Source organism: Calonectris borealis, chromosome 12 (genome assembly GCF_964195595.1).
Source record: "Calonectris borealis chromosome 12, bCalBor7.hap1.2, whole genome shotgun sequence".
NCBI lineage: Eukaryota > Metazoa > Chordata > Aves > Procellariiformes > Procellariidae > Calonectris > Calonectris borealis.
The window spans coordinates 21,988,962-22,000,134 of NC_134323.1; the positions used below are offsets into that span (position 1 = coordinate 21,988,962).

The 11,173-nt window shown below is 62.8% G+C and overlaps 2 protein-coding genes across 10 annotated transcripts in view; one reads left to right on the forward strand and one right to left on the reverse strand.

The window, feature by feature from the left end:
- The window catches only part of ACSF3 (acyl-CoA synthetase family member 3), a 65,911-nt gene extending 58,686 nt beyond the window's left edge, over window positions 1-7,225 (forward strand). For 5 of the 7 annotated variants that reach the window (XR_012675444.1, XM_075161641.1, XM_075161644.1 and 2 more), the window contains 3 exons: window positions 2,394-2,528; window positions 3,162-3,273; window positions 6,475-7,225. Coding sequence is in view for 6 of the 7 variants with exons in the window: in XM_075161641.1 (XP_075017742.1) it covers window positions 2,394-2,528; window positions 3,162-3,273; window positions 6,475-6,592 (365 nt within the window). In the remaining variant the exon portion in view is untranslated. The remainder of the gene's footprint in view (window positions 1-2,393; window positions 2,529-3,161; window positions 3,274-6,474) is intronic. The other 2 variants (XM_075161646.1, XM_075161648.1) reach the window with 2 other exon arrangements.
- Window positions 1-11,173, reverse strand: part of LOC142087402 (protein CBFA2T3) — a 305,429-nt gene that overhangs the window by 119,727 nt on the left and 174,529 nt on the right. The window lies entirely within an intron of this gene.

Consider the following 11,173-nt stretch of genomic DNA (forward strand, 5'->3'; position numbering starts at 1 on the left):
CAGGGGCACGCAGGGAGGTGAATTCAGCCCTTGCTCACTGTAAGGAGAGATAAGGGGAGCGAGTTGCTCCTGAGGAGCAACACGGGAACTGCATGTCACTGAATCAGGTCTGAATTCCCTCTCCTCTCCCTGTCTTCTCTGTATGAATAAGCAGCTCCTGATCTCCCTGCTGAAAGCTCGTGGCTCCCCGGTCCCCCAGTGCCACGTTTTAATTAATGTTCACTCTCCAGTCCTGTGTCAGTCACACATGCCACAGTGATACCGGGCGCAGAAGGTAGTTTATCACAGCAGTCATGAATTCCTTTCAACCCCAAGCAGCCAAACACCCAGAGAGCCCGAGTTTAAAACTCTCCCACAACTTTAAAATATTCCAGACAGCCTTCAACATCCAGGAGGGTGCCAAGAGGCAAGCAGGCAAATACAGGAACAATTAATCATTCCCTGGCTGAGCAAGATGAGCTGCTCCAGATTGTGGCATGTGCCAGCTGAGCGGGGACAGAGCTCTTTTGGGGAGCAGCCCAGATTTCAGAACTGATTCTGATATTTCATGGCTTTGACACCATAAATCTCTGGGCGTTCGCTGCCTTTGCACACACCACGTGCCAACTCCACGGCGTGCCGGAGGCGAGCTGGAAACGGGGTTTTGTAAAGCTGCGTAGCCGGTGGACAAGTCCTACGGTCCCTGGGCTGTGGAGTGTACCGGGAGAGCTGCAAAGCAGCGCTGGGGGGGCAGAAGGGGCACTGGGAAGGAGGTGGGGTTCGGTGACATGAACAGTGGGGTGTGCTCACCTCTGCGGGGTGATGCTGTGAGTCCCCGGGAGGAGAGGGGACCTCATCTCTGAGGGAGAGGACTGGGGTGCACGCGGTCCCTGGCAGTGGGGAGGCTCTTCCCTGGGCCACCCAACAAAGTCCCCAGGTCTCGCCCCGAACCAGCGCCCACGTGCTCCTTGCACAGCTTTCACCCAGGAGCAGGTCCTCTGGGCTCAGCGGGCCCCCAGCCGCTGGGGTGCTGGGGTCCAGGACCCCGGGCTGTCCTCGTTCCCCGGATTTGGGACACGTGCCTGGACAGAGGGCAAGGCAAGCGAGCGTGGGAACTCCTGCAGCCCCAGCGGCGCCGGCTCACCCCGCTTTGCTGGAAGCTGCTTTTTCCCACTGCCAATCTCCGTCTCATCTCCGCGTTTGAGCTTTCCAGCCGGCAGTGAAATGAGGTCTGCGAGCGAAGCCGCAGCGGGGAGCGGGCCGGGTGTGTGGACACAATGGCAGCGCGTATCATTAAGGAGAGGATGGAGACGGACGTGCGGGGGGAGAGCTAAGGGCCCCCCTGGTGCTGCCATCAAGGCTCTGAAATGGAAATGCGAGGTCCCGAGCCCCCCCTCGCCCACCGGTTGGCAAAGGCTCTATTAGTAGGATGTGAGTAATCATCTTAAGTAGCTATCAAAGTACAGCAGCTTGTTAAGCATTTAGCCAGGTTGTGCTGACATGACCTCTCTCCTCAATCTTCCCAGCCTCGGCGTGAGCGGCTAATTACCGGATCACACCTGCCACACGCCTTCCCCCCCTGCAGAAAGGACAGGTCGGACCCAACGTGTTGCTTAGGACAGTCTTGTCTTCCCGACGCCGTCCCCCACCTTTTTTTGTTAGTAGCAGCCCCGCAGGAGTGGGGGAAAGCCCCCCCGGCGAGCAGTAGGGTTAGCAGCTGGAGGTCCCCAGAGCAAGGGCTGCTCCAGGGATGGCAGGGGCTGGTGGCTGTGGTCGGGGCACGCAGACGGCACTGGAGCTGCTAGGACAGACCCGCCGTGCCTTTTGCAGGCTGCTGGAGGCGGGTGTCTCGTCGCTGGCACAGGCAAGTGGGTGGGAGGAAGAGGAGGCTGAGGACTACACGATGGGGGCTGAGCAGCCCTGGTGATGGCAGAGGTCCAGGAGGAGTCACGTCCTACCAGGACGGGACAACCGAGGACTTTGTGACTGGTGATTGCCAGGAAGACAAGGAAGGGGTGAGCTGGAGCCCCTTGCCTTGTGGTCCATGTTGAGAGGGCGCTGGGGAACACACCCACCTGCAGCGATGGCTCCTGTTTTCATGGCTTCCGTATTAAAGGACTTCTGGGTGCATAGCCTCATTCTTCCCTTTCCCTCCACAGAAAAGCAATGGCTGTCTCCCCTCTGCGTGACCCCGGGAGCAGGCTGTCGTGTGGGGAAGGCTGACAGCCCTTCCCTGGGGTCTCTGCAGAGGTGCTGATGACCGTGGCGCTGAGCGTGGCTCTCCCCACGTGCCGGTACAGGGAGCCGGGCTCGGCGCCTGCCCGGGGCATCGTCCGGGTGTCACGTCCGCATGTCAGGAAAGGCAGAGGAGAAGCAAGGGGACAGCCTCTGATGGAGCCCGCTTTGCTTTTCAGGAGACACGGCAGCGTACAAAGACGGCGTTTACTGGATCAAGGGCCGCACCTCAGTAGACATCATTAAAAACGGGGGGTTCAAAATCAGTGCTCTGGAGGTGGAGCGTCATCTGCTCGCGCACCCGCACATCACAGGTACGCAGCTCTCCCTGGTCCCCGGGCCGTGCCGCGAAGGGACGGTGCGCGGGAGCCTGGCTCTAGCCACAGCCCGGGCTCAGCGGGTGCAGACGCGAGGCTGCCCGAGGGCTCGTGCCTGGAGGCTTTCCCAGCCCTCCCGTTAGCGAGGCTGGGTCTGAGCGAAGAGCAGGCTGCATTTAAAGCCCGCCGTTACTTGTCTCCCGGGGCTGAAGCCGTGAAGCCTGCGGCCGAGTGCCGAGTCAGCAGCAGCTCTCATCTGATTTTGGAAATGAGACTATAATTAAATCTGTCCTGCCCTTGTGCGTGACCCTGTACAAGGGGATGGAAGCGGTGCCCCGGCTCCACACCACTCTGTACATCATCTTCCTCCCTGTTGACTCTAAGTTGCTCAAACCGCGGGGCTTCCTGCCTTTTCCTTGGTGAAAAGCTCTGTTCTTGGAAATTTTGTCAGCACAAAAGTCCCGGTGTTCTCCTGTACTAACGTCCCACGGCATCTTCCTCCACGCGCTGCTCTTCCCGCACGCCGCTGCCTCCGGCACCGACCAGCGGTGCTGAGCCCCTCTTCCACCCCGCTCCTGACCCCAGAAGCTGCTCGGGTTTCTCAGGCCGAGTCCTCTGCTCTCTCTGCAGACGTGGCCGTGATCGGGCCTCCGGACGTGGTCTGGGGCCAGCGGGTCAGTGCTGTCGTGCAGCTGCGCAGGGGCGAGATGCTCTCCGTGAGGGAGCTGAAGGACTGGGCCAGGTAAGGTGCCGTGGGGCGGTGCGCGGCGAGGGGCACAGCACGGGGAAGGCAGGCTCGGAGCCTGCAGCACCCTCATTAGGGACGTGCCGGAGGAGGGGTGAAGGGGTGGCCGGCAGCAACATTGTGCCTCAGGCTCTGGGGATGGAGAAAAGACCACAGCTCCAACCAGGAGGTCGCCGAGCACGCGAGATAATGGAAATAAATGGGCCTCTCACCCCAAAAGTGCCTTTGATAAACGACCTGCACGGTGGGGCCAAGTGGCTCTTACCCTGCAGCCCCGAGCCCAGCCGCCGGCAGAAGGCGGAGAGCAATCACCGGGGCAGGGGAAGCTTCATGTTTTCTCAGCAGCAAGAACATTTGCTCAGCTTTTCCCCGCTGCTGCTGCAATCGCTCTTTGCTCGCCTTCCTACCCGCTGGAATCCGGCCCAGCCCACTCCCCAGTTAACCCCAGAGACCTCTCCCATGGGGTTTGGAGAGGGGGGAGACGCCAGAGCCCATGGGCCTTGCTCGGCGTCGCCGCAGTACCAATGATCTGTGCCTTTCTGGAGAGCGTGGCACAGAGCGGCCGCCGGCCACCCTGCGAGGTTTCAGCATGGAAACCTGCAGCTCCGCGTTCAAACCAGTCAGAGAGTGGCCAGTGCCGAGGTTTCGGGCATCAGCCGTGGGAGCGTAAGGAGGCGGGAGCCAGGAAGCAGAATCACCAGGTTTATCGCTAATATTCCACCAGCAAAATATTTAATAGCAGATTCTTTCTTTTCCTGGCAACTCCCTCCTTCAGGCTGCGGATATTTTTGGCGAGGCTGGCGCTATTTTGTAAGCGGCAGGAGCGCTTGTTTCATCAGGGGCTGCGCAGCAGCCAATTAAAGATTTCCCCTGGATCTGCAAAAATCACAGTTGGGGGAACTGCGATTTAGCAAATGCAAGGAAGGCGCTAGCTGGCCGGCTGCTGCTCTGATTAAACAGTTACGTAGTGGGGGGAGAGAAGCAAACAAAGAAACAAACCCACACCAGGTTGCTGCTCAGGCAGAGGGGCCAAGGCCGTGCCAGGGCGTCCCTCCTGCCGCTGTGCACGCGTTAACCCTCTGGCTGCTGCTCATCTGGGACTCCTGCTCCTCCCAGGGCAGCCCACGGCCACCAGCTTGGTTTTACTGATGTCCCCTTGCAAGCTGAGGTGCCCCTTGCTGGCCAGGCTCAGCCTGCCCTGGGCGGTGCGGGGTCTGGTCCCCGGGGTTCTCCATCCAGGACCCTTCGTGGCCTCAGCACGGGGCAGCAGTGATGGAGGGCGGGGGAGGGAGATCTTCACCGTGCCGTGCGGTGGCTGCTCACCCCTAAGCCTCCTGGCAGGGACATTGGTGACCCCAGCAGATCCCTTCTTCTGCCACCCATGGCTGCGCTTTACGTGTCACCTGGGTCTTGCTCTGGGGGTCCCTGGCTGCGCTCGGCTCCCCGTGTGCTCCCCTCCCTGCCCCCTTCCCAGGGTGGTCCCCCTGGTCTCTTCCCATCACCGTCCCCAGCTCTGTGGGCAGACACGACGCTGTTCTGCCCGCGCAGAGCAAGGGCAGGAGCCCTTGAAACAAAAGCCCCCGGAGGGTCGGAGGGGCTGGCGTCCACCCGGGCTGCTCCGGGGCTGCTGCTCCCTGCCCAGCGCTGGCTCCTGGCACGGCTCCGGCTCCCCCCGCCTGCCTCTCCCTCTCGCCCTGTCTCTCCCCTTTATTTTTTATGTCACTTACATTCGTTTGGCCCTTTTTCTCGCACTCCCTGGCAGGAGACACATGTCCCTCTTCAGAGTGATTCATTTTGCGGCTTTCGCCTCCAATCGTGCTTCCCGGCGACAGGCGCCATCCCGAGTTAGAGGCATCCATATGGCAGGGGGTGCTGGTGGCAGGCGGGGGGAGGAGGGCTGGGTGATGGTTGAAGGGCTCAGCAGACTTGGCATCTCGCATTAAAGTCAGTGCCAGGACGCTGCCGGAGCTGGGCACGGCCCCAGGTTGGTGACACACAGGCAGCAGAAGGCAGGAGAGCCCCCCCTCCGCGCTCTGCAAAGGGCACGGGGACGACGCGCGGCGCTCAGACTCCCTCCCGCAGCGGGAAGACCCCCCGTGGGCCGGCGCACGCGGCTGCGAGTCACCGGCAAGTCACCGGCGCGCGCCGGGGAGGTGGCTCACCTGCGGTCTCCGTCCTCGGGGACTGGCACCAGGAAACGCGGGGGTTCAGCATCCGTCACGCCGCTGCGCCGTTTTCCCCTGCCGTCTCTAACGAGGAGGATCGATGAGTCCACATCAGGGGCTCTGCCTCCCACTCTGAAGGCTCTCCGTGCCCCTTCCCAAGGGTGGGTGGGTGCTGTTGTACTCGCGGGGTGCTGCGTGGCAGGGCTGGCGGCGAGGGCAGCTGCTCCCCAAGGGCTGGGAGTGGGCAGCCAGGGGTGACCCATGCAGGCAGTGCCCTCACCGACGGGGCTGAACGCGGCAGGCGCGGCCGGGTGCCGGTAACAGGGTCCATCGCCAGCCCAAAACACAGCAAGCGATGAGCCAGGTCCAGGATGCAGCCAGGGAGCACAGGCAGGAGCAGAACAGGGCCAGAGATGAGCTACAGCGTGGGGCCGAAGTCCTCCCAGGAGACGGGGGCAAGGACAGAGCTGGAGAGGAGCTCTGCACCTCTGGGGGCCCCTCCGGGGATGAGCTGCCGGCAACGCAGCTCCCTGCAGAGACAGGCTGGGAGCAGGCACCCCACAGCACAGCCCAGGAGGGGGCTAGGGCCCGGGGCTGAGCCTAAATGGGCTCCAGGAGCGTGGGTGGGGGCTCCAGGTGGGGCTGCTTGGGGCCGTTAGAGCTGTGGGTGCTCCCGGGACAGCTCGTCCTGCAGAGGGGCCGCTCTCCAGCCCCCCTCTTCTGCAGCCCAGAAATGTGTGACCAGTGAACAGTGCAGCCCCTCGGCCCCGCCGCTCTCCCGGGGTCTGCGCTGAGCCCTTAGGAGGGACCAGGGCATGGGCTGCCTTCAGCCGAAGCCGCTTGCCTGCGGCCCCGCTGCCTGGAGAGCCACGGCTGGGGCGGCTCGGTTGTACACTGTGACAGGACACAGGGTCCCGGAGCAAATCCCCCCCGGTCCGGGGGTATTCGCGAGGTCTCGGGACAGGCTCTGTAGGATGGAGGGGCTGGAAGCGCTGGTCTGTCGGCCGTAACGGACTGCGCTTCTGCGTTGCAGGGAGACCATGGCACCGTACACCATCCCAACCGAGCTGATTGTGGTGGAGGAGATCCCGCGCAATCAGATGGGAAAAGTCAACAAGAAGGAGCTTCTGCAGCGCTTTTACCCAGCCTAGAGCAGGAGCCCGGGGGTCTTTGGTCCTCTGCCGCATCCGTTCTCTCTCTACAACGGCACTGATGAGGTACCAGCAGTGATTAGCAGTGGCAGGTCTGGCTCACTGCAGTCTGGTCCATGAATAAAGTCCAATAAAAGTAGGATTCATCCCACGTGGTCTCTGGCTGAGCTGCAGGGCCACCTTCCTTGTGCCGCAGCCGTTTGCAGGAGGCTCGGGGCTGGGTCTAGAAGCGAAGCGTGGGATAACGCTGCGGGGTCCCGGGCCAGGACTGTCCCCCACGCCAGTGCTGGCAGCAGGCACGTGCTGGCCAAAGTCGCTCTATTTAGCTGCCACAGAGGTGGTGGGAGGCAGGTGAAAAGCAGACACCGCGAACGCCTCCGCATCCACCCCGAGCTGGTCCCAGCAGCAGCTGCTCGGGGGCAGACAGACCCCACCGGCCCTCGGAGGGTCTCAGCCGCGTGACCGGCCCACCGGAGCCACTCTGCCTGGGTGGGAAGGGCTCCCCGGCTCCCCGCCTTGCCTTCGTCTGCCTCTGGATGCTCATCCCCATTCCCGTTATGGCTCTGCCTCAGGCCACGTGCAGTTCATCGCCAGATGAAATTACTCTTTACATTAAACTCCTGTCTTCAGCCAGCTGCGGTGATGCCTGGTAATTTTGCCTCCTCTTTGCCCTTTCCCACGGACTCAGCGACTTTCCCCATGGTTTGGTTTATAGAGAGGGAGAGTCTGAGAGAGCGAGTGGATCCCCCACCGGTGGGATCCAGGTGACGGTGGGATGCCCCATAACCTGCTGTAAATCAGTACCATCCACCTCCCCGCTCCACCGAGCGCCGCCTCCATTTCCCAGCAGAAGTGAAGAATAAATACAAAATCTCAAGTAAATACTGGCTGCGCTTCCGACCCAGTGCACCTCCCCCACCCGGAGCCAGCCGGGTGCCGGCACCGGGACAGAGCCCCGCCGCCCTGGCCGGTGCCGGGGAGCGCTCCTCCGCCTGCGACACCCGTCCCGTAACGGAGGGGGAAAGACGGGGGGAGGAGGGGGCAGGGATGGCTGCCCGGGGCTTGCAGGGACCTCAGTGCGATAGGAGAGCCGTGAAGCACGGAATAACGTGCAGGGAGCCCAGGGAGAACGGGGCGGCCGGGCAGGCGCTGGAGATGGGCTCGGTTTTTGGCCGGGGTGAGTGCACAGCATGGCCGCGGCATGGCGAGGGGTGCAAGCCACGGTGGCCGCTCGGTCCGGCGCGGGGTGGGAGCAGAGCCGAGCAGGGTGTTGGAGGCACCGGGGAGCAGATGCAGCATGAATTATACAGCACGTGCGCTCCTGTGCCGCTGCGCGCGTGTGTGTGTGTGCGCTGCCACCAGCGCCCGCGACTGAAGGTCATCGGTTTCCTGGAGGACAGGCGGTATCGATAAACCCTACCTTTATAAACGGATTTTTGTCCCTGTTTGACTTCATGCGTGAGCTGCCGGCCACACGGCAGCGGGCGATGGGGATCGATACGGCCGGGGGGGATGGCGGTCGTGCCCTGCACGGTGGGTCCATCCCTGGTGCCCTGGGGAGGCAGCGCGGCAGAGGGATGCTGCTCCAGTCCTGTCCGGTGCCAAGGGGGTGACAGGGAGCCCCAGATTTCCCTGCCAGCCGATGGGACCCTGGGAGCACCAGGGAGGGCAAGAGGAACGGGGAGCACAAGAAATTACATCAAATACCTTCGTTAGGGTCAGTGGAGCCCCGAACGTCTGGGAGGACAATGAGCGAACACGGAGAGGACATGGAGGGGACAGCTGGCAGACACATGGCGCTGGGCAGAGGGAGCAGGGACGGGACAGGGATGGGGAAGGGGACGGGAAAGGGGAAGGGGACATGGATGGGGACAGGCTTCCTCCGCTGCAGCCGCTCCATCCCACCCCACCCTGCCTGCACGGACAGGTCCAGCCGTGCGCCCGCTCTGTCCATCCCCGCACCCTGCCCTCCCAGCGCAGTGCCAGCACCCAGATTTCGGTACTTCAGGCTCAGAAGGGGTTGGGACGGGGCCCCCAGGGACACCAGGGACACACAGAGCTCACTCAGCCACCCCTCACCGTCCCATGCCGGGCGGGCACAGTGCTCCGGCACACGGATGCACGGGCACGGCGCCTGGCTTGCCCCCTCGCCACGGCGTGCAGAGCCGAGCACCGGCGGCTCTCACCAGTCTGCGGGAGGGATCGAGCGGATCCTTTGTTAAAACATCAACGATGCAGTAAATTTTTTAACTTACCAAATAGATCAATATCAAATTATCATGTCTCACATTCATAACTCTTAAGCAAGCAACAATGGAGAGAGACAAGGTCACTGGAGAATAAATAGCAGCAAAAGCTCTTAATGATCTATCATTCTCGACAACCCCAGGCACCCAGCACCAGCCCGGTGACAAGATCATTAATAAAACTCTGCAGGAACGCTATCGATTGCTTTGATGGATGATCACAGGTAGCAAATACTGTAAAACACCTGGCTGTCACACACTAAAATGAGTAGTTTGACTCACACCTCGGCGCAGGGACACGGCTGCGACTCTGCCGGGTTTTCTCCTCGGTGGTGGCTGCCGCAGGGAGGGCGGTCGGCGGCGCAGCCCTCGGGTGCCAGCGGCCGTGGCTGCAGCCCCCAGTTTGGGGCTGCCATCCGTGCTGGACCCCCATGGCTCCCACCTCCACTCCCCCACCGCTGTTCATCCCTATAGGTGGGACCTGTTAATTAAAAGCCTCATTAAAGCACCCGGTCTCGGTGCCCCAGAGCCCAGGCTGGGAGCTGAGCCGGCAGGAGATGGGTTTCGGTGACCCGGTGCCACTGGATAAACCTGAAGACCCGCTCCGTCCCCTCGCCAATGGATGTGGCCCCAGGACACCTACACAGCCCAGACATCGGGGATGGACAGGGGTCCCCAAGGCCATGGGCTTTGCCACCCCCGCGCTGTATCTGTCTGGGGTGCGGGGGGGGCTGCACGCGTCCCCCCGCGGCTCCAGGCGCTTCGCTTGCGAGCCACGTCCGCATTGACGGTCTGATCATATGTACACAACCATTCAATTACCCCGTAATGGCTACAGGCTATTAAGCCATCAATCTCCTTCATTAAGGCCTGCCAGGCCCGTCCCCAGCATCGCGCAATAAAACCATTAAAACAAAAACAACCCAAAGTAGCATCTTTAACGCGTCGGACGTAACACCGGCCCCACCACCGATGTTGGCCATCCCCCGCGCTGCTGCAGCGTCCCCCTGCCCGCAGCCCACCCTGGGGCACCCGGGGACCTGCTCGCCCTGAGCAAGGTATCGCCTTGCTGGGGTGTCCCCAGGGGCTGGGGGCTGCCCACACCTCCGTGCCCCCCCAGCTGCGCCCAGCAGCTCGCCCCAGCCCCGGGCTCAGCGGGCGGCTCGGCAGACCGGGACCTGCTCTCGCGCTTTATAGCTGACATTATCTTTTATTGCCATATAAAAGCCGAAGCTCCAGTGGCTTTATGGCTGCTGCGACGGCGTTTGGCACCTCGCTGCTCGGCTCCGCGCTCCCGGCTGCTCGCTCTCCCCATCACCAGGCATGGTGGGGATGGGGCACTGCCCAGACTCCCTGCACTGGGGCCACGACTGGTCCCACTGCACCCACATTAGGGACACGACTGGTCCCATCACCCACGGTGGGGGCACAACTGGTCCCAAAACCAGCTCTTCCGCTGGCCTGGGTAGATCAGAGGGTGTCAGCTGGGAGGGGGGGACCTGGCGCCTCCAAAATAGAGTGACCCCTTCTCTGACCCAGCATGGCAAGGGGAGCCGTAGGCCTGGGCTGGGGCCGTTTGGACCCAACATCTGTGGGACCCCAAGTCCCTGCACCCCAGTGGGAGCCCCAGTTTGCAGGGAGAGAGGGGCAGGGCATGGCAGTGGAGGGCCAGAGGTTGGGGTGGGGGTCGTGCTGCTGTGCCACAGCCAGAGCCATGTCACGGGCACCAGGTAGCTCCCGTGGCCGGCAGCACCAGCACCATGACCTGGGACTGGCACCTTCTCAGAGCCCCTCACGTCTGCCACCCCCGTGCCCCCACACCACGATGCCGGTGGCAGGGAACATCTGCTCGGCCGCCCCGCTGCCACAGCACGTTAGGGTCAGTGGCAGCCATCAGGACCCCCCGGCCAGTGCCGCCGGGGCAGCTCCTCGCCGTGACACTGATGCAGGGTGGCAGGGCGAGGGGGCGGACGGATGGGATCAGTGAGCGCCACTGCCCGCGCCAGGGCCCAGCCACGCCACGGGTCACCAGTGCCCAATGCTCACCCGCTCATGGCGCGGCTCCATGTCCCCTCCCGCTGTCCCTGGGGACACCGACAGCCCTGCCACCACCACTCAGCTTCTGGGGATGGGCAGAAGATATCCTGCATCCCACGTCCTGCGTCCGTGTCCCTTTTCCCATGCCTTGTGCCCTACCCCCGTGTCAGTGCCCCACGCCTTGCCCCACGCTCCAAACGATGCCCCGCACCGGCAGGGCACCCTTTTTCCCAAGGAGGGTGCTGGCCGGGCAGGGGTCCCCGCAGCAGCCGAGTGGGACATGGCAAGGCCACCAGTG